We start from the raw sequence: 24,131 nt of genomic DNA on the forward strand, positions 1-24,131 counted from the left end.
ACTGTATGCCCTAGCCATGTGTATGCCCTAGCCATGTGTATGCCCTAGCCACTACTGTATGCCCTAGCCATGTGTATGCCTAGCCACTACTATATTCCCTGGCCATGTGTACGTCCTAGCCACTACTGTATGCCCTAGCCATGTGTATGCCCTAGCCACTACTGTATTCCCTAGTCATGTGTATGCTCTAGCCACTACTGTATGCCCTAGCCATGTGTATGCCCTAGCCACTACTGTATGCCCTAGCCATGAATATGCCCTAGCCATGTGTATGCCCTAGCCACTACTGTATGCCCTAGCCATGTGTATGTCCTAGCCACTACTGTATGCCCTAGCCATGAGTATGCCCTAGCCACTACTGTATGTCCTAGCCATGTGTATGCCCTAGCCACTACTGTATGCCCTAGCCATGTGTATGCCCTAGCCACTACTGTATGCCCTAGCCATGTGTATGCCCTAGCCACTACTGTATGCCCTAGCCATGTGTATGCCCTAGCCACTACTGTATGTCCTAGCCATGTGTATGCCCTAGCCACTACTGTATGTCCTAGCCATGTGTATGCCCTAGCCACTACTGTATGCCCTAGCCATGTGTATGCCTAGCCACTACTATATTCCCTGGCCATGTGTACGTCCTAGCCACTACTGTATGCCCTAGCCATGTGTATGCCCTAGCCACTACTGTATTCCCTGGCCATGTGTACGTCCTAGCCACTACTGTATTCCCTGGCCATGTGTACGTCCTAGCCACTACTGTATGCCCTAGCCATGTGTATGTCCTAGCCACTACTGTATGCCCTAGCCATGTGTATGCCCTAGCCACTACTGTATTCCCTGGCCATGTGTACGTCCTAGCCACTACTGTATGCCCTAGCCATGTGTATGCCCTAGCCATGTGTATGTCCTAGCCACTACTGTATGCCCTAGCCATGTGTATGCCCTAGCCATGTGTATGTCCTAGCCACTACTGTATGCCCTAGCCATGTGTATGCCCTAGCCACTACTGTATGCCCTAGCCATGTGTACGTCCTAGCCACTACTGTATGCCCTAGCCATGTGTATGCCCTAGCCACTACTGTATGCCCTAGCCATGTGTACGTCCTAGCCACTACTGTATGCCCTAGCCATGTGTATGCCCTAGCCATGTGTATGTCCTAGCCACTACTGTATGCCCTAGCCATGTGTACGTCCTAGCCACTACTGTATGCCCTAGCCATGTGTACGTCCTAGCCACTACTGTATGCCCTAGCCATGTGTATGCTCTAGCCACTACTGTATGCCCTAGCCATGTGTACGTCCTAGCCACTACTGTATGCCCTAGCCATGTGTATGCCCTAGCCACTACTGTATTCCCTAGTCATGTGTATGCTCTAGCCACTACTGTATGCCCTAGCCATGTGTATGCCCTAGCCACTACTGTATGCCCTAGCCATGAATATGCCCTAGCCATGTGTATGCCCTAGCCACTACTGTATGCCCTAGCCATGTGTATGTCCTAGCCACTACTGTATGCCCTAGCCATGAGTATGCCCTAGCCACTACTGTATGCCCTAGCCATGTGTATGCCCTAGCCACTACTGTATGTCCTAGCCATGTGTATGCCCTAGCCACTACTGTATGTCCTAGCCATGTGTATGCCCTAGCCACTACTGTATGCCCTAGCCATGTGTATGCCCTAGCCACTACTGTATGCCCTAGCCATGTGTATGCCCTAGCCACTACTGTATGCCCTAGCCATGTGTATGCCCTAGCCACTACTGTATGTCCTAGCCATGTGTATGCCCTAGCCACTACTGTATGTCCTAGCCATGTGTATGCCCTAGCCACTACTGTATGTCCTAGCCATGTGTATGCCCTAGCCACTACTGTATTCCCTGGCCATGTGTATGCCCTAGCCACTACTGTATTCCCTAGTCATGTGTATGCTCTAGCCACTACTGTATGCCCTAGCCATGTGTATGCCCTAGCCACTACTGTATGCCCTAGCCACTACTGTATGCCCTAGCCATGAATATGCCCTAGCCATGTGTATGCCCTAGCCACTACTGTATGCCCTAGCCATGTGTATGTCCTAGCCACTACTGTATGCCCTAGCCATGAGTATGCCCTAGCCACTACTGTATGCCCTAGCCATGTGTATGCCCTAGCCACTAATGTATGTCCTAGCCATGTGTATGCCCTAGCCACTACTGTATTCCCTGGCCATGTGTACGTCCTAGCCACTACTGTATGCCCTAGCCATGTGTATGCCCTAGCCATGTGTATGTCCTAGACACTACTGTATGCCCTAGCCATGTGTATGCCCTAGCCATGTGTATGTCCTAGCCACTACTGTATGCCCTAGCCATGTGTATGCCCTAGCCACTACTGTATGCCCTAGCCATGTGTACGTCCTAGCCACTACTGTATGCCCTAGCCATGTGTATGCCCTAGCCACTACTGTATGCCATAGCCATGTGTATGCCCTAGCCATGTGTATGCCCTAGCCATGTGTACGTCCTAGCCACTACTGTATGCCCTAGCCATGTGTATGCCCTAGCCATGTGTATGTCCTAGCCACTACTGTATGCCCTAGCCATGTGTACGTCCTAGCCACTACTGTATGCCCTAGCCATGTGTATGCCCTAGCCACTACTGTATGCCCTAGCCATGAATATGCCCTAGCCATGTGTATGCCCTAGCCAATACTGTATGCCCTAGCCATGAGTATGCCCTAGCCATGTGTATGTCCTAGCCACTACTGTATGCCCTAGCCATGAGTATGCCCTAGCCACTACTGTATGCCCTAGCCATGTGTATGCCCTAGCCACTACTGTATGCCCTAGCCATGTGTATGCCCTAGCCACTACTGTATGTCCTAGCCATGTGTATGCCCTAGCCACTACTATATGCCCTAGCCACTACTGTATGCCCTAGCCATGTGTATGCCCTAGCCACTACTGTATGCCCTAGCCATGTGTATGCCCTAGCCACTACTGTATGCCCTAGCCACTACTGTATGCCCTAGCCATGTGTATGCCCTAGCCATGTGTATACCCTAGCCACTACTGTGTGCCCTAGCCATGTGTGTGCCCTAGCCATGTGTATGCCCTAGCCACTACTGTATGCCCTAGCCATGTGTATGCCCTAGCCACTACTGTATGCCCTAGCCATGTGTATGCCCTAGCCATGAAAACTGTATGTTTTCTCGCACGACCAAGAAAGTAACACAGAAATACACTGAGTATACAAAACATTAGGACACCTGCTCTTTCCATGATATAGACTGACCAGGTGAATCCAGGTGAAACTATGATCCCTTATCGATGTCACTTCAAATCAGTGTAGATTGGGAGGAGACTGGTTAAATAAGGATTTTTAAGCCTTGAGACAATTGAGACATGGATTGTGTATGTGTGCCTTTCAGAAGGTGAATGGGCAAGACAAAAGATTTTAGTGCCTTTGAACGGGGTATGGTAGTATGTGCCAAGCTCACCGGTTTGTGTCAACAACTGCAATGCTGCTGGGTTTTTCACGCTCAACAGTTTCCTGTGTGTATCAAAAATGGCCCACCACCCAAAGGACATCCAGCCAACTTGACACAACTGTGGGAAGCATTGGCGTCAACATTGGCCAGCATCCCTATGGAACCCTTTTGACACCTTGTAGATTGTAGAGTCCATGCCCGACAACTTGAGACTGTTCTTAGGGCAAAAGGGGATGGGGGGTTGCAACTCAATAGTAGGAAGGTAGTCCTAATGTTTAGTATACTCAGTGTATATGCCATTTAGCAGACGTGTTCATGCAAATACAAAGGTTAGTCATTTGAAGTAATAATTTGATCTAAAAACTACAATTGGTTGGAAATATATGATGGAAAGCATGATTGTGATGACCAACTGTTAAAAAATGCTGTTCACTGTTAGTATACAGTTCACTCTGCGAGTCTGGCAAGTGAGATCTTTTTAACCCGACTGTGGCACTCCAGGCTGAAGTTTCCGCTAGGTACAGATCTAGCATCAGCTTCCCCCCTCCAATCTTAACTTTAACCATGTGGGGGAAATGCAAAACTTACCCCAAATCAGCGTCCAGGGGCAACTTCACCCTACACCACTTTGGACAATCAAATACTTACAGTGAGACTCAAACTTTCTTGATCTCTCAACCACAAACAGAGAATATGTTATGATCATTTGATATTTGACCATTTTAATATTTATGCTGCAGTAGTTTATGTATCGGGGGGCTAGGGTCAGTCTGTTATATCTGGAGTATTTCTCCTGTCTTATCCAGTGTCGTGTGAATTTAAGTATGCTCTCTCTAATTCTCTTTCTTTCTTTCTTTCTTTCTTTCTTTCTTTCTTTCTTTCTTTCTTTCTTTCTTTCTCTCGGAGGACCTGAGCCCTAGGACCATTCCTCAGGACTACCTGGCATGATGACCCTTTGCTGTCCTCAGTCCACCTAGCCGTGCTGCTGCTCCAGTTTCAACTGTTCTGTCTGCGGCTATGGAACCCTGACCTGTTCACCGGACGTGCTACCTGTCCCAGACCTGCTGTTTTCAACTCTCTAGAGACAGCAGGAGCGGTAGCGATACTCTCAATGATCGGCTATGAAAAGCCAACTGACATTTACTCCTGAGGTGCTGACTTGTTGCACCCTTGACAACTACTGTGATTATTATTATTTGACCATGCTGGTCATTTATGAACATTTGAACATCTTGGTCATGTTCTGTTATAATCTCCACCCGGCACAGCCAGAAGAAGACTGGCCACCCCTCATAGTCTGGTTCCTCTCTAGGTTTCTTCCTGAGTTTTGGCCTTTCTAGGGAGTTTTTCCTATTTGGGGTTTTAGGCTGGGTTTCTGTACAGCACTTTGATATATCAGCTGATGTAAGAAGGGCTATATAAATACATTTGATATAATGTTTTGTTAGAGTACAATTTTTTAAATCACTTGCCTGGAACCATTTTCCATTCCACTTTCTTTTTTATTTGTATTTTTTTCTCCTCAATTTTGTGATATCCAATTGGTAGTTACAGTCTTGTCCCATTGCTGCAACTCCCCTACGGACTCGGGAGAGGTGAAGGTTGAGAGCCAATGCATCCTCTGAAAGCCACACTGCTTCTTGACACATTGCTAGCTTAACTTGGAAGCCAGTCGGACCAATTTGTAGGAGGAAACACAGTCCAGCTGGTGACTGGGGTCAGCTTGCAGGCGCCCGGCCCGCCACAAGGAGCCGCTAGAGCGCGATGGAACATGGAATTCCAAGCCAGCCAAACCCTCCCCTAACCTGGGTGACACTGGGCCAATTGTGCGCCGCCTCATGGGTCTCCCGGTCACAGCCAGCTGTGACACAGCCTGGTATCGAACCCAGGTCTGTAGTGATGCCTACGATACAGTGCATTAGACCGCTGCGCCACTCGGGAGGCCCCCATTCCACTTTCACAGACCTATTAAAATAGTGAATCAGCTTTGATATCACTATACTTACTTCCCATAGAGTCACAATGATAATGCATTTCTTTTTTTGTACCAACAACAGCATGTTCAAAAACAAAGGATGGCAAACAAATTACATTTATGTAATGTAATAGAGATTTAATGATTTGTCTCAATTTAAAAAAAAGTGTAGGCATTTGGGGATGATATTTAACAAAAACAACAATGGTAGATAACAATATGGTTGAACAAATTTAAAAAACTATGCGTTTCTTCTTCATTCCAGGATGAATTTGTTCCCTCCAAAAGTATCATGGACATTTGAGATGTAGTGCAAAATATGACCAATAGGAAGATAAAATAACAACTTCCTGGTTTCACACAGTGTCACTGAAGCATCTCAATAGTCAGACAGGGTTTCCTCTCCTAGTCCCTTCCCTTGTCTCCAAGAGGGTGTCTGGTCAAGATCCATGATGTGGAAAAATATATTACACTTACATGATTTTAATCTTACAGGAGTAATTAGGCTTAAGTGCCTTGCTAAAGGGCACAGACAGATTTTTTCACCTAGTCGGCTTGGGGATTCAAACCAGCGACCATTCGGTTACTGGCCAAATGCTCTTAACCGCTCGGCTACCTGCAGTAGCAAATACCTATAGTAGTACCGAATATTCAGTGTAATGTATCAATATCAAATTCCCATTGCCGAGTGCAGTGTGCAGCCATTAGTCAAAGTTAATTAATGCTTAACTTAAGTTCAAATTGGGCATAATTCCATTTAAATTCTCTATAGGAGGGCATTTCAAATCATGGTTGGAGTGACTGGAATTTCACGGTGGAATGGACCACATGTTTTCCATGTATATTGAGTGAGGGTCCCATGTGGGAAATGCACCTGCATCCGTGCCAACTAATTTACTCATTGAAATACAGTGAGAACAAAACAACAAAAGGTTCATTGCAGAGAGAGACGCTGGGCAGAAGTTGGGGGAAAGAAACCCCTCTAACCTTTCAATTCCTGTGATATTGCTGCTGCTGCAACCCAGCTTGAGTTGCTGGAAGTACCTACTTTAAAAACCTACTGGCTTTTTAAATGTTCAATGAAATAGCCACAATGATGCAACATCATTACGCTGGTAAAGGATCTTGACACAACGAGGAAACAATGCAGACTTAAACACATTTTGCACATTGGGATTGTTCTCAATGAACCTGAATTATGTTCAATTGCTCTGATATACCCACACCATGATATTATTCATTAGGGCACACTGTAGCAAAAGGTGAAACTGATTAACTGCCTAATGAATATGACCTAGAAATACATTCACAGAGCAATACAAAGAAATGAAAGTACAAAGCGTGGCCATTGTCATGGGACTGTGGACATTGGCTGATGAATACATCCTAAAACTAAAATGGCAGAAAACAATATAATCTCAATGGAATAGTAGGATATTCAAATTACATTCCAGAAAATATTGACTTGTGAGTGTGTTTTGAGTCAGTTAAAAAGTACCTAAAATGTTAAATAAAAAAAATAAAAAATAAAAAATTAAACAAAAAATGAACTAAGTAAACATCAATTGTGCTTTCAATAGATTTCACTTATACAAGTGGTGATACTTGTTATTTCCACCCTTAGTTCTCGGTTCCTTGCTCTCCAAAACCTCTTAAGAATCTAGAACTGCTTTGAATGCAGGCAAGGGGCTCTTACAAAACAAATAAAAACAAACAAAAAAGCACCAGGAAGACATAGATAGCTGAGGGTCTGAAGCGTGTGTGTGTGTGTGTGTGTGCTCCTCTGAGTAAGTGTGTACATTAAACCACATGGTGGCGTTGTGCAAACTACGTGTTGGCCAAGGCATGGGGGAGGGAGTCAGGGAGGAGCGGCGGAAAGCACAAATGCTTACTCTGTCCGCTTATTAGATCTGTTACAGCCAAGATACAGGTACATCTAAAACAGTCTTGATATAGGTTCTTTAGGAGATAATATCATCATCATTAACCATTTTTATAATTTTTGTAATAATCAAGAGTACTAACAATAGTAACAAAGTTTGCGGTTGAGGTTTTTCCATGGCAGCCTCGTGAGAGGAGACGAGAGTTCCCCATAGTCTACAGCCCAATAGTTTTTATTTTCTTGTTTCCTCTCTTTCTCACTTAATCTAGATTTGCTGCCACCAGGACCAGCCTACCCTGTGTGTGTATGGCGAAAAGACCCCAACCCTCCCCTCCATCTCAGAGGCAGTTCCTCCTATCTCCCTCTCCCTCTCCCCCACTCTCGCTCTCTCTCTCTCAGAGACGTGTTTGGGCCTCGGGGACGTAGATCTCAATACTGTCGGCACTCTCCGTGGCTGAGTTCTGCCGAACCGAGGCGGCCCTCTTGGCGGCCAGCAGTCGCCTGCGGGCCTCCGTCCGGTGCTTCTCCGCTGAAGAGGTGGAAGAGGCGGAGTCGACGCTCTTCTCACGTCCCAGCATCGGCCTCCCCTTAACGGGCTTCTTTGGCACTGGAGGAGGGGACTCTTTCTGGTCCTCCTGGTGGTGTTGGTGGAGGGCCGCAATGGACGAAGTCAACCGTCAACCACAAGGAAACAGAAGAGACATGTGGGGGGGGGAGAGTGAGAGGATGCAAGGCGTTGTTGCTGTTGAAAGAAAACCTTTTTTTGTTGATGAATTGAAAGGGGTAACTCCCCACTTTGAATATTTTATGACTTTAGGACTAAAAGTATTCAAAACAACTTCTGAAGTTTTGTGCTTGTATGTAAAATCTAGCTCTTTTTTGTTTCCTGAAAAGCTTCAGTTTTGGAGATGCAAGGTTTTCTTCCGAAAGCAACGAAGCAACGAAAGGTAATACAGAGGTTATAAAGAAAGAGCATAGTGAGTTTCATTTGGTAGACATGGATCTTTGACAGTGATGTTTGATTATGGTTTCTACAAAATATGTACAAAGTAGGCTTGACATGGACAATCTAGACAAATTACGACAAGATATACATAATATGGACTGTGTAGCCAAATATATGACATTGATGGCAACTCTTCCTTGGACTAGACACTGAATTAATATTGGATCCCTGAATCACAAACCAACAATAACCTCTTCTCAAATATGCCTGGTGCCTAGTGGGTACGGGCTAGGTGTTGGTTTGGTACTCAAATAATAAATTTTATGATGCGGACATTGGATGAACCACACATAATTCACTGCAGTCATAGTGAAATAGCGGAATGAAGTCAAAGTAGTTGAAGCACACATCCACCAAAACATCCACTACTACTCAAAAGTTTAGGGTCACTTAGAAATGTCCTTGTTTTTAAAAGAAAGCACATATTTTTTGTCCATTAAAATAACATTAAATTGATCAGAAATACAGTGTAGACATGGTTAATGTTGTAAATGACTATTGTAGCTGGAAACGGCAGATTTTTTTAATGGAATATCTACATAGGCATGCAGATGCCCATTATCAGCAACCATAGCCCCTGTGTTCTAATGGCACGTTGTGTTAGCTAATCCAAGTTTATCATTTTAAAAGGCTAATTGATCATTAGAAAACCCTTTTTCAATTATGTTAGCACAGCTGAAAACTGTTGTTCTGATTAAAGAAGCAATACAACTGTCCTTCTTTAGACTAGTTGAGTATCTGGAGCATCAGCATTCGTGGGTTCGATTACAGGCTCAAAATTGCCAGAAACAAATAACTTTCTTCTAAAACTCGTCAGTCTATTCTTGTTCTGAGAAATAAATTATATTCCATGCGAGAAATTGCCAAGAAACTGAAGATCTCGTACAACGCTGTGTACTACTCCCTTCACAGAACAGAGCAAACTGTTAATCACCAGAATAGAAAGAGGAGTGAGAGGCCCCGGTGCACAACTGAGCAAGAGGACAAGTACATAAGTGTCTAGTTTGAGAAACAGACGCCTCACAAGTCCTTAACTGGCAGCTTTATTAAATAGTACTGCGAAACACCAGTCTCAAAGTCAATAGTGAAGAGGCGAATCCGGGATGCTGGCCATCTAGGAAGAGTTGCAAAGAAAAAGCCATATCTCAGACTGGCCAAAAAAAAGGAAAGAGTTAGATGGGGAAAAGAACACAGACACTGGACAGAGGAACTCTGCCGAGAAGGCCAGCATCCCGGAATCGCCTCTTCACTGTTGACATTGAGACTGGTGTTTTGTGGGTACTATTTAATGAAGCTGCCAGTTGAGGACTTGTGAGGCATCTGATTCTCAAACTAGACACTGTATTTCTGATCAATTTGATGTTATTTTAAGGGGGGGAAAATGTGCTTTTCTATAAAAAATAAGGATATTTCTAAGTGGCCCCAAACTTTTGAATGGTAGTGTACAACTTCACTCAATCTACAAACCCAACACCTCCCTACCACTTCCACCCGCATCATACCACCTAATCACCCTCCTACCACCTCCACCCGCATCCTAGCACATAGTCACCCCCCTACCACCTCCACCTGCATCATACCACCTAATCACCCTCCTACCACCTCCACCCGCATCATACCACCTAATCACCCCCCTACCACCTCCACTCGCATCATACCACCTAATCACCCCTCCTACCACCTCCACATCATACCAACTAATCACCATCCTCAAAGGCATCATACCACCTATTCACCCCCTACCACCTTCACCTGCATCATACCACCTAATCACCCCCTACCACCTCCACCCGCATCCTACCACCTAATCACCCCTCCTACCACCTCCACTCGCATCCTAGCACATAGTCACCCCCTACCACATCCACTCACATCCTAGCACATAGTCGCCCCCTACCACCTCCACCCGCATCATACCACCTAATCACCCCTCCAACCACCTCCACACGCATCGTACCACCTAATCACCCCTCCTACCACCTCCACACCCCCACCACCTCCACATGCATCATACCACCTAATCACCCCCCACCACCTCCACACGCATCATACCAACTAATCACCCCCTACCACCTCCACCTGCATCATACCAACTAATCACCCCCTACCACCTCCACCTGCATCATACCACCTAATCACCCCCTACCAACCCCACCGGCATCATACCACCAAATCACCCCCCACCACCTCCACACGTATCATACCAACTAATCACCCCCTACCACCTCCACCTGCATCATACTACCTAATCACCCCCTACCACCCCCACACGCATCATACCTCCTAATCACCCCTACAACCCCCACATGCATCATATCAACTAAACACTACCCCCACACACATTACACCACCTAATCACACACCTACCACTTCCACCCGCATCATACCACCTAATCACCCCCCACCACCCCCACACGCATCATACAACCTAATCACACCCCTACCACTTCCACCCGCATCATACCACCTAATCACACGCCTACCACTTCCAACCGCATCATACCAACTAATCACCCCCCACCACCTCCACACGCATCGTACCACCTAATCACCCCCACCACCTCCACATGCATCATACCACCTAATCACCCCCCACCACCTCCACACGCATCGTACCACCTAATCACCCCCTACCTCCTCCACATCATACCAACTAATCACCATCCCCAAAGGCATCATACCACCTATTCACCCCCTACCACCTCCACCTGCATCATACCACCTAATCACCCCCTACCACCTCCACCTGCATCATACCACCTAATCACCCCCTACCACCTCCACCTGCATCATACCACCTAATCACCCCCTACCACCTCCACCTGCATCATACCACCTAATCACCCCCCACCACCTCCACACGCATCATACCAACTAATCACCCCCTACCACCTCCACCTGCATCATACCAACTAATCACCCCCTACCACCTCCACCTGCATCATACTACCTAATCACCCCCTACCACCCCCACACGCATCATACCTCCTAATCACCCCCTACAACCCCACATGCATCATATCAACTAAACACTACCCCCACACACATTACACCACCTAATCACACCCCTACCACTTCCACCCGCATCATACCACCTAATCACCCCCCCACCACCCCCACACGCATCATACAACCTAATCACACCCCTACCACTTCCACCCGCATCATACCACCTAATCACATGCCTACCACTTCCAAACGCATCATACCAACTAATCACCCCTCCTACCACCTCCACCTGCATCATACCACCTAATCACCCTCCTACCACCTCCACATCATCCCAACTAATCACCATCCCCAAATGCATCATACCACCTAATCACCCCCCACGCATCATACCACCTAATCACCCCCACCACCTCCACACACATCATACCAACTAATCCCCCTACATCATACCAACTAATCACCCCCTACCACCCCCACACGCATCATACCAACTAATTACCCCCTACCACCCCCACATGCATCATACCAACTAGTCACCCCCTACGACCCCCACACGCAGTGTCACACACAGAGAGACAGACAACAGACACGCACACACACACAAATGAACTATATATTCACACATATACACACAGTCACAAAGAGCTCTCCCTCACACACTCACAGACACATTTTACTATCCTTATGGGGACAAAACAATTGATTCCCATTCAAAATCATATTTTTCCTAACCCCAAAACCTAACCCTTAAACCAGGGGTGTCAAATTCATTCCATGGCTGGCCTAGAGTCTGCGAGTTTTGGTTAATTCCCTTAAATTAAGACCTACACAACCAGGTGATGGGAGTTCTTTACTAATTAGACACCGTAATTCATCATTCAAGTACAAGGGAGGAGGCTTAACATAACCCTAACCTTAACCCTAAAATAGCCTTTTTCCTTGTGGGGACTAGCCAAATGTCCCCCTTGTCCGAATTCTCCTTGTTTTACTATCCTTGTAAGGACTTCTGGTAAACACGCACACGCACGCACGCACACGCACACACACACACACACACAGGAGAGAGCGTAAAGCCAGGCCACATTCCGTGACGTGATGCAGCTCTTCCATTACCATACTTGAGACATCAGAGCAGAGCATGTCTTGTACCCCGACATGCATTTTTAAATGAGCGGCTTAAACCGCAGAAACAGTCATAAACTGTCCTCTTTGAGATTGAGGCCCATGCATGTGTAAAGGGAGGTGCCTTCTCCCAAGCCCCTTCACATTGGGCTGGGAAGCCCCTTTTAGTGTTCACTTCACATAGGGAGGGGGGAAGTTAGAGGGGAGGTGGGGAGGGAGGAGAGAGGCCGATTACAACGGCTTTCCTACCCCAGCCTGTGCACTGGGCAGCAGGGGTGGGAAGTACCTTCCGCTCGGGTGGCGAGTGGGCCACGGCAGGGGGCTGCCAGTCGCTGGACTTCAGGTGGTAGAGCTCATCAAACTTGAGGCTGATGTCCTCGATGGAGAGCTGCAGCAGGTCCCAGAAGCCTGCCAGGTCCTGGGCTGTGGGCTTCAGGTTGGCGTTCACATTCTGAAGGGAGGGAGAAAGGAGAAAATGGGGGAGAAAGAGAAGTGTGGGAAAGTGGAAGAAAATAAAGAAATAGTGAAGAGAGAGGATGTAAGAAGGGCAGAAAGGGAGAAAAGGAGAGAGGCATGAAGAGGAGATTGTAAAGAGGAGATTTAAATGAATTCAGTGTTGCTTTGTCCACTTTTGACACTAGAGGGAGCTGTCTTACAACACAATGACAGGAGACCTCATCAAACTGAATAGTTTAATTCCATCTGACAATTCTGGGTAAATATTGTGTATGTTGGAAGGTGTCGATGTTGATGCTACTGTATTATCGTTTAATGTATGCCTGTCAAAAACTTATACTGCTTTATTGGGACTATTCATAGATGTTTTTCCCTGTGAAGAAAAAAACAACACTTTTTTAAAAGGTGGACTGACCACTTCACATAAACCGTAGGGAATTGGGAGGGACTCTGTTTTGCCTCATCTCCTTTTAAAGTATGTAAAATAAGTCAGTCAGAGCAGATGGATGGGATGACGGTTACACTTCGACTTGTTCTCTTTCAGTCGACTCGGTGTGACATCTCATTATGGGACACGCCCTCTCTAGCATTCCACATAGTGAGATAACGCCCTAATTTCCTTCAGAGAACCTGGGCCACATACGGAAACCCATAGTTTTTCCTCCCACCTGACTCACTCATTCTGTTACTAATGCTCTTTAGAACAAAACACACAACAAAAGATGGTAGCACTAGCATGCAAAGAGTGACTTTCTGTGTAATGATATGAAAAGCATCCATAGGAAATTGTCCATAAATACAAAATATTTGTTTTTTTACATGTAGGAAAAACATTATTCTGGATGTCAAACTCTTTTTGCAATGGTACAATGTTTCAACTTATTTTGGATCAGGGTGCCCTTTCATAGAATTTTATCAGGATACCACATCATTTCACAATTAATCGCTAACCAAAAAGGTTCACTGCACAACGATTAATACAAAACATGAGTTCAATTATGTAGCTGCATTAAAATAGACTCCTATTATAACCGACTCAATCAACACAATCAGTAGCCTTTGCTACTCTGATACTTACACTGAGCTTCATGACGAGATTATCATTATTCATTAAAACTGCATTAACAACCACAGATTGTCGGTCCTCTGTCTGAATAACTGCTGGTCTCTCTCTCATTTGAGAGAACATAATACATTCCGAATATGATGACACTGAATTTCCACTGAGAATAGCTAACAGTCAGAGAATGCTACCAACAAAATGCAGGCATTTGCAGACCCTCAACCTGAGGTTAGTCTTATCCTAATAATTGGGGATGTCAGTCTGAGTACCCTGTACTGAGATCAGTAGAGTGACGTGATACAAAGAGACATGTCTACACAGCATCACATTAGTGTAAACCAAGACTGTTCCACGGGCAGGCCTGGTTGTAGCAAGATATGTTCGAGTCGTGTCTGCGACAATTTTAGCATTTTAGCTAACCCTAAACATTCTCCTAACTTGCCACGTTAATTCTCCTAACCTGCTAGGGAAAGTTATTTATCTTAGTCTTTAACAAAGTAAAGTAAACAAGGGTGTGGGATGGATGATGATCTGGTAAAGTAAGTGTGTGGGGTTGATGATTTAGTAATGTAAGTGTGTGGGGTTGATTATCTGGTAATGTAAGTGTGTGGGGTTGATGATTTAGTAATGTAAGTGTGTGGGGTTGATTATCTGGTAATGTAAGTGTGTGGGGTTGATTATCTGGTCAAGTCAGTATGTGGGGTTGATTATCTGGTAATGTAAGTGTGTGGGGTTGATTATCTGGTCAAGTCAGTATGTGGGGTTGATTATCTGGTAATGTAAGTGTGCGTGGTTGATTATCTGGTCAAGTAAGTGTGTGGGGTTGATTATCTGGTAATGTAAGGGGTTTTGTGGTCATGTACAGTGCATTTGGAAACTATTTAAGATTTTGTAAATGTTACAGCCTTATTATAAAACGTGTAAAAAAAAAACTCAACAATCTACACCAATACCCCATAATGACAAAGCAAAAACAGGTTTTTAAACATTTTTGCAATTGTATTAAAGTAAAAAATTGAAATATGACCTTTACATAATTACTCAGAACCTTTACTCAGTACTTTGTTGAAGCACCTTTGGCAGCGGAGTCTTCTTGGGTATGATGCTACAAGCTTGGCACACCTGTATTTGAGGAGTTTCTCCCATTCTTCTCTGCAGAGCCTCTCAAGCTCTGTCAGGTTGTATGGGGAGCGTCACTGCACAGCTATTTTCAGGTCTCTCCAGAGATGTTCAATTGGATTCAAGTCTGGGCTCTGGCTGGGCCACTCAAGTACACTCAGAGACTTGTCCCGAAGCCACTCCTGCAATGTTTTGGCTGTGTGCCATTCTGCCACTGTGTACTCTCTGTTTAAGGCCAAATAGCATTATAGTTTGCTCTGTTTTTTTGTAAGGTCATTATCCTGCTGGAAGGTGAACCTTCACCCCAGTCTGAGGTCCTGAGTACTCTTGAGCAAGTTTTCATCAAGAATATACTTTGCTTCATTTATCGTCCCTCAATCCCAACTAGTCAATTCAATTCAATTCAAGGGGCTTTATTGGCATGGGAAACATGTGTCAACATTGCCAAAGCAAGTGAGGTAGCTAATATATACAAAAGTGAAATAAACAATAAAAATTAACAGTAAACATTACACATACAGAAGTTTCAAAACAAAGATATTACAAATGTCATATTATATATATATATATATATATATACAGTGTTGTAACAATGTACAAATGGTTAAAGGGAAAATAAATAAGCATAAATATGGGTTGTATTTACAATGGTGTTTGTTCTTCACTGGTTGCCCTTTTCTTGTGGCAACAGGTCACAAATCTTGCTGCTGTGATGGCACACTGTGGAATTTCACCCAGTAGATATGGGAGTTTATCAAATTTGGATTTGTTTATGTTCCTTTTGATGGCATAGAATGCCCTTCTTGCCTTGTCTCTCAGATCGTTCACAGCTTTGTGGAAGTTACCTGTGGCGCTGATGTTTAGGCCAAGGTATGTATAGTTTTTTGTGTGCTCTAGGGCAACAGATGGAATTTGTATTTGTGGTCCTGGCGACTGGACCTTTTTTGGAACACCATTATTTTGGTCTTACTGAGATTTACTGTCAGGTTCCAGGTCTGACAGAATCTGTGCAGAAGATCTAGGTGCTGCTGTAGGCCCTTCTTGGTTGGTGACAGAAGCACCAGATCATCAGCAAACAGTAGACATTTGACTTCGGATTCTAGTAGGGTGAGGCCGGGTGCTGCAGACTTTTCTAGTGCCCGCGCCAATTCCTTGATATATATGTTGAAGAGGGTGGGGCTTAAGCTGCATCCCTGTCTCACCCCACGACCCTGTGTGAAGAAATGTGTGTATTTTTTGCCAATTTTAACCACACACTTGTTGTTTGTGTACATAGATTTTATAATGTCGTATGTTTTACCCCCAACACCACTTTCCATCAATTTGTATAGCAGACCCTCATGCCAAATTGAGTCGAAGGCTTTTTTGAAATCAACAAAGCATGAGAATACTTTGCCTTTGTTTTGGTTTGTTTGGTTGTCAATTAGGGTGAGTAAGGTGAATACATGGCCTGTTGTACGGTAATTTGGTAAAAAGCCAATTTGACATTTGCTCAGTACATTGTTTTCATTGAGGAAATGTATGAGTCAGCTGTTAATGATAATGCAGAGAATTTCCCAAGGTTACTGTTGACGCATATTCCACGGTAGTTATTGAGGTCAAATTTGTCTCCACTTTTGTGGATTGGGGTGATCAGTCCTTGGTTCCAAATATTGGGGAAGATGCCAGAGCTAAGGAGGATGTCAACGAGTTTTAGTATAGCCAATTGGAATTTGTTGTCTGTATATTTGATAATTTCATTAAGGATACCATCAACACCACAGGCCTTTTTGGGTTGGAGGGTTTTTATTTTGTCCTGTAACTCATTCAAGGTAATTGGAGAATCCAGTGGGTTCTGGTAGTCTTTAATAGTTGATTCTAAGATTTGTATTTGATCATGTACAGTGGGGCAAAAAAGTATTTAGTCAGCAACCAATTGTGCAAGTTCTCCCACTTAAAAAGATGAGAGAGGCCTGTAATTTTCATCATAGGTACACTTCAACTATGACAGACAAAATGAGAAAGAAAATCCAGAAAATCACATTGTAGGATTTTTTATGAATTTATTTGCAAATTATGGTGGAAAATAAGTATTTGGTCACCTACAAACAAGCAAGATTTCTGGCTCTCACAGACCTGTAACTTCTTATTTAAGAGGCTCCTCTATCCTCCACTCGTTCCCTGTATTAATGGCACCTGTTTGAACTTGTTATCAGTATAAAAGACACCTGTCCACAACCTCAAACAGTCACACTCCAAACTCCACTATGGCCAAGACCAAAGAGCTGTCAAAGGACACCAGAAACAAAATTGTAGACCTGCACCAGACTGGGAAGACTGAATCTGCAATAGGTTTGAAGAAATCAACTGTGGGAGCAATTATTAGGAAATGGAAGACATACAAGACCACTGATAATCTCCCTCCATCTGGGGCTCCACGCAAGATCTCACCCCGTGGGGTCAAAATGATCACAAGAACGGTGAGCAAAAATCCCAGAACCACACGGGGGGGACCTAGTGAATGATCTGCAGAGAGCTGAGACCAAAGTAACAAAGCCTACCATAAGTAACACACTACGTCACCAGGGACTCAAATCCTGCAGTGCCAGACGTGTCCCCCTGCTTAAGCCAGTACATGTCCAGGCCCGTCTGAAGTTTTCTAGAGAGCATTTGGATGATCCAGAAGAAGATTGGGAGAATGTCATATGGTCAGATGAAACCAAAATATAACTTTTTGGTAAAAACTCAACTCGTCGTGTTTGGAGGACAAAGAATGCTGAGTTGCATCCAAAGAACACCATACCTACTGTGAAGCAATGGGGTGGAAACATCATGCTTTGGGGCTGTTTTTCTGCAAAGGGACCAGGACGACTGATCCGTGTAAAGGAAAGAATGAATGGGGCCATGTATCGTGAGATTTTGAGTGAAAATCTCCTTCCATCAGCAAGGGCATTGAAGATGAAACGTGGCTGGGTCTTTCAGCATGACAATGATCCCAAACACACCGCCCGGGCAACGAAGGAGTGGCTTTGTAAGAAGCATTTCAAGGTCCTGGAGTGGCCCAGCCAGTCTCCAGATCTCAACCCCATAGAAAATCTTTTGAGGGAGTTGAAAGTCCGTGTTGCCCAGCAACAGCTCCAAAACATCACTGCCCTAGAGGAGATCTGCATGGAGGAATGGGCCAAAATACCAGCAACAGTGTGTGAAAACCTTGTGAAGACTTACAGAAAACGTTTGACCTCTGTCATTGCCAACAAAGGGTATATAACAAAGTATTGAGATACACTTTTGTTATTGACCAAATACTTATTTTCCACCATCATTTGCAAATAAATTCAATGTGATTTTCTGGATTTTTTTTCTCATTTTGTCTGTCATAGTTGAAGTGTACCTATGATGAAAATTACAGGCCTCTCTCATCTTTTTAAGTGGGAGAACTTGCACAATTGGTGGCTGACTAAATACTTTTTTTGCCCCACTGTATATGTTTTTGCTCTTTATTCTTTGTTATAGAGACAAAAAGATTGGAGATACATCTCTATTTTTGGATAGATAATTATTTGTGTTGTTGTTTGTTTAGTGTTTTCCAATTTTCCCAGAAGTGGTTAGAGTTTATGGATTTTGCAATTACATTGAGCTGATTTCTGACTCTTAGATTTTTGCATTCTTCATCAAACCATTTGTAATTGTTGTTAACTTTCTTCGGTTTTCTATTTGAGATTTTTAGATTTGATAGGGAAGCTGAGAGGTCAAATATATTGTTAAGATTTTCTACTGCCAAGTTTACACCTTCACTATTGCAGTGGAACGTTTTACCCGTGGAACGTTTTAGTCTCCCAGTCCCTGTCGCAGAAAAACATCCCCCACAGCATGATGCTGCCACCACCACGCTTCACTGTAGGGATGGTGCCAGGTTTCCTCCAGACGTGACGCTTGGCATTCAGGCCAAATAGTTAAATATTGGTTTCATCAGATTAGAGAATCTTGTTTCTCATGGTCTGAGTCCATTAGGTGCCTTAAGGCAAACTCCAAGCAGGCTGTCATGTGCCTTTTACTGAGGAGTGGCTGCCGTCTGTCCACTCTACCATAAATGCCTGGCTGGTTGTCCTTCTGGAAGGTTCTCCTATCTCCACAGAGAAACTCTGTCAGAGTGACCATCGGGTTCTTGGTCACCTTCCTGACCAAGGCCATTCTCCCCCAAAATTGCTCAGTTTGGCCGGGCGGCCAGCTCCAGGAAGAGTCTTGGTGGTTCAAAACCTCTTCCATTTAAGAACGATAGAGGCCACCGTGTTCTTGGGGAACTTCAATGCTGCAGAAATGTTTTGGTACCCTTCCCCAGATATGTGCCTCAACACAATCCTGCCTTGGAGCTCCATGGACAATTTCTTCCACCTCATGGCTTGGTTTTTGCTCTGACATGCACTGTCAACTGTGGAACTTTATATAGACAAGTGTGTGCCTTTCCAAATCATGTCCAATCAATTGAATTTACCACAGGTGGACTCCAATCAAGTTGAAGAAACATCTCAAGAATGATCAATGGAAACAGGATGCACCTGAGCTCAATATTGAGTCTCATAGCAAAGGGTCTCAATACTTAAATAAATAAGTATACATTTATAAATAAGGTATTTCTTTTTTATTTGTAATACATTTGCAAAACATTCTAAAAACCTGTTTTTGCTTTTTAATTATGGGGTATTGTTGTAGATTGATGAGGAAAAAAGTGTATTTAATCGGGGGGGGTCTGAATACTTTCTGTATGCTCCGTTAGTATGTGGGGTTGATTATCTGGTAATATAAGCGGTTTTCAGGTAATGTAAGTATGTGGGTTGATTATCTGGTAATGTAAGTGGTTCAGGTAATGTAAGTATGTGGGGTTGATTATCTGGTAATGTAAGTGGTTCAGGTAATGTAAGTATGTGGGGTTGATTATCTGGTAATGTAAGTGTGTTGGGTTGTGTTAACTTTTGTTAAGTCTGGTTATTTGATGTGTGTGTAGAGTATGGAATAGTATAGTTTTGTCTGGTGATGTTGTGGTGGGGTAGTATTGTTTTGTCTGGATATGTGATGGTGTAGTATTGTTTTGTCTGGTGATGTGATGGTGTAATGGTGTTGTGGTGGGGTAGTATTGTTTTGTCTGGTGGTGTGATGGTGTAATGGTGTTGTGGTGGGGTAGTATTGTTTTGTCTGGTTATGTGATGGTGTAATGGTGTTGTGGTGGGGTAGTATTGTTTTGTCTGGTTATGTGATGGTGTAGTAATGTTTTTTCTGGTGATGTAATGGTGTTGTGGTGGGGTAGTATTGTTTTGTCTGGTGTTGTGATGGTGTAATGGTGTTGTGATGGGGTAGTATTGTTTTGTCTGTGTCACGTTCTGACCTTTATTTCCTTTGTTTTGTATTTATTTAGTATGGTCAGGGCGTGAGATGGGTGGGCAGTCTGTTTGTTTTTCTATGATTTGGGGATTTGTATGTTTCGGCCTAGTATGGTTCTCAATCAGAGGCAGGTGTCATTAGTTGTCTCTGATTGAGAATCATACTTAGGTAGCCTGGGTTGCACTGTTTGTTGGTGGGTGATTGTCTATGCTAGTTGCTTGTGTCAGCACAGGTCTCATTTGTAGCTTCACGGTCGTTATTGGTTTATTGTTTTTGTATGCAGTGTTCAGTACTTTCTTTAATTAAATATTCACTATGAACACATACCACACCACATTTTGGTCCTCTGATCCTTCTCGCCGCTCCTCTTCAGATGAAGAGGAGGAAGACCGTGACAGTCTGGTTATATGATGGTGTAGTTTTGTCTGGTGATGTGATGGTGTAATGGTGTTGTGGTGGGGTAGTATTGTTTTGTCTGGTGATGTGTTGGTGTTGTGGTAGTGTTGTTTTGTCTGTTGATGGTGTTGTACTGTTTTGTCTGGTGATGTAATGGTGTTGTGGTGGGGTAGTATTGTTTTGTCTGGTTATTTGAGGGTGTAGTATTGTTTTGTCTGGTGATGGTGTTGTACTGTTTTGTCTGGTGATGTGATGGTGTTGTGGTGGGGTAGTATTGTTTTGTCTGGTTATTTGAGGGGGTAGTATTGTTTTGTCTGGTTATTTGAGGGTGTAGTACTGTTTTGTCTGGTGATGTGATGGTGTTGTGGTGGGGTAGTACTGTTTTGTCTGGTGATGTGATGGTGCTGTGGTGGGGTAGTATTGTTTTGTCTGGTGTTGTGGTGGGGTAGTATTGTTTTGTCTGGTGATGTGTTGGTGTTGTGGTGGGGTAGTATTGTTTTGTCTGGTGATGTGATGGTGTTGTGGTGGGGTAGTATTGTTTTTTCTGGTGATGTGATGGTGTTGTGGTGGGGTAGTATTGTTTTGTCTGGTGATGTGTTGGTGTTGTGGTGGGGTAGTATTGTTTTGTCTGGTGATGTGATGGTGTTGTGGTAGTGTTGTTTTGTCTGGTGATGTGTGTATGGGTGAGTTGTAACATGGAGAGTTGATACTTACCAAGTTTTGTTCACACAGTCCTCTGAACTGCTCAAATTTCTTGGTCATGAGGAGCTGAGCACTGCCCACTGCACTGCGGACTTTCCCCAACACTGCAGATAACAAGAATACATACAGATTGAGTCATACTGACACACACGTGCACAGACAGACAGACACAGGTAGACAGGCAGGTACAGACAGGCAGGCAGGCAGGCAGGCAGGCAGGCAGACACAGACAGACAGTTAGGTAGTTAGGCAGACACTCACACACAGTTTGTTGGGGCATTGGGAATGCAACACCAATAAACAGAGCGTGTCAAGGAGTGTCTCTCATTGCTCCATTTAGGTACAAAACTCAAACCTAATGTTAATAAACTTTCCCCCATAGCAACTGATGTGTATCAGGTCTTCCTATACATTCATTTCAGTACATTCTCAAAAACAAGACTGTTCTGCCACGTACTGAGAGTCAAGGACCTTTTTGAGCACGGACACCACGCCTAAAGGTCACTCGTCCCAAGAAAGTATGGGTTTAGAACACTACCATCATAAGAGAGGAGATGTGGTTGTCTCTACACACTTCCCTCTATCTGTACAACTAAAATGACAGCTAGACTGCACACAAGGACATCTGTGAAAAGGATTTGTCACAGGGAGACAAGATGATTTGTGAGGGAGAAAAATCTCAGCCTGTTCAAACAGAAACATCACATTAACACAGAACCATCCCAGCAACGTTCCCAAAACAAACCCAAGCAAATGTGGGGTGTCTAAACGACTACATGGGGGCCACCCAAGAGGATTACAGTGTAATGGGCAGTGTTATCCTCTTTAAAGGTAGCACTCTAAGCCTACATAGCTACTAGAGCAATACCAGTATCGCAATATTTTTTCCATGGCAAAAATGAAAACACGACGCAGAGTCAATTGGTCCTATAAAAACCTGCTGTATGTAAAATATAGCGTGCTATAGCATGGAAAATAAATAAATGTTACCCTGGATGACAACATAATGATATTTTTTCCAACATTAGGGCTATTTTTCTAAAGAAGTGAAATCCGCTTCCTGTTTGTTTCCTTGCCACTATAGTAACGAGCATTGTGATACTGGTATCGTCCCGGGCCTAATAGATACTTGAGTCTTCTTCATCCAGTATTTATGACTTTAGTCCCTGTTTTAATGCTGCATCAAAAACGAACAAACATCTGTGTTGGTGAAATTGATTTAAAAAAAAAATAGGACCACTGGATGATGAGGTTATGGCAATGAGATTAGGGGGCCATCAGAACCAGATGTTTCTATGGTCCTACAACAAATCAGATTCAATGAGATTAGGGGGCCAGCAGAACCAGGTGTTTCTATAGTCCTGTAATAAATCAGATTCACTGACATTAGGGGGCCATCAGAACCAGGTGTTTCTATGGTCCGGCACTAATCAGATTCAATGTCAACTCTATCGTGCCAACAGTGAGAGAAATTAATGCGCAAGCATACACATTGCAAATGGCAGATACATACACTGACACAAAATGACCCTTTGCTTTTTTCTTAGTTTGGTCAAGATATTCTGATATAGCGTGCATGCTTGACTGAGATTTTGTGTGAGGACTGTTCAGTGTGTGCCATTTCAGCCTGATGTTGAGATACTTATCTAATCTGGATCTGTAATCAGGTCCAGAGTACATTAGTGTAATTATGGAATTAGAGGCCTGTCTGTGTGTTAACTCCAGCTATTACCGCCTTATCCACTGCAGAGTGTCGGTGTGTGTGTGTGTGTGTTGTGGTTGAACCCTCGCTAGGCTTTAAGCCCTTGGGTCAGGTCAGATCAGGTCATCAGGACAGAACACTTTGTAGATCAATTCACTGTCATGTGTCTTACCCTCCTCTGAGAGCTGGTTGTCTTTGGTCTCCTGCTCCATCTGCTGGCACCAGCCCTCCATGCGGCCCGTCTCTGCCTGCAGCAACTTAAGGAACCAATGGCCGTCCCGCCGGCATGCAGGGCCTGGAGGGGGCACCGCGTTAGGGTTCCCACTGCCCCCATTCTCATTCCCACTCTCCAGCCAGGGGTCCGGAGGGGGTAGGAACGAGGGGTCCAGGGCCGGATCCAGGCTCTCGGCGAAGGAGTCGGAGGAGGACCGTGTGGTGGAGCGGTTGAGGAACTGTCGTAGCGGAGGTGGAGACGTACTGTTGTCAGCGGTGGGATTTGATCCGTTACCTTGGCTGAACTGGCCGCCACTCGGGGGAGAGTCCATGGATTGGCAGGCGTTGTTGACCATGCTCTTCTTCTCGGGGGCGGGCTTGGCGTGGGAGATGACAGGGAGGTCCTGTAGGTCTGAGTCTGTCTCCTGCTTGGAAGCCATGTTACTGGAGCGACTGAGCCTGAAAAAACACACACAAAGTGACATAGGAAAACGAGGTCAATGCTCAATCAATAACAATGGTGAAAATAGACATTGCATCTCTAATAATGTTGTCAAGGCAATGCGATATATAGTATTGGTAAACTAATATGTATAAGTAAACTTCATGAACCAGAATGGGCCTGCAACCTAACACCAATTCCAAACTAAAGCCAAACAAAGTCAAACCAACCCTGATTGCTTCTGTATGTGAAAAAAACATCACTTGTTATTTGTTATCAT

The 24,131-nt window shown here is 44.4% G+C and overlaps 1 protein-coding gene across 4 annotated transcripts in view; it reads right to left on the reverse strand.

Annotated features, from left to right (window-relative positions):
• Window positions 1-7,620: 7,620 nt before the first annotated feature.
• LOC115143478 (disks large-associated protein 4-like) overlaps window positions 7,621-24,131 on the reverse strand; it is a 211,604-nt gene continuing 195,093 nt past the window's right edge. For 3 of the 4 annotated variants that reach the window (XM_029683948.2, XM_029683956.2, XM_065003564.1), the window contains 4 exons: window positions 23,369-23,868; window positions 21,507-21,598; window positions 12,690-12,854; window positions 7,621-7,958 (listed from right to left, as the gene is read on the reverse strand). In XM_029683948.2, the coding sequence (XP_029539808.1) occupies window positions 7,719-7,958; window positions 12,690-12,854; window positions 21,507-21,598; window positions 23,369-23,868 (997 nt within the window). In that variant the 3' untranslated portion in view covers window positions 7,621-7,718. Of the gene's footprint in view, window positions 8,244-12,689; window positions 12,855-21,506; window positions 21,599-23,368; window positions 23,869-24,131 lie in introns of all 4 variants that reach the window. The other variant, XM_029683963.2, reaches the window with a different exon arrangement.

This window comes from Oncorhynchus nerka, linkage group LG2, assembly GCF_034236695.1.
Source record: "Oncorhynchus nerka isolate Pitt River linkage group LG2, Oner_Uvic_2.0, whole genome shotgun sequence".
Classification (NCBI taxonomy): domain Eukaryota; kingdom Metazoa; phylum Chordata; class Actinopteri; order Salmoniformes; family Salmonidae; genus Oncorhynchus; species Oncorhynchus nerka.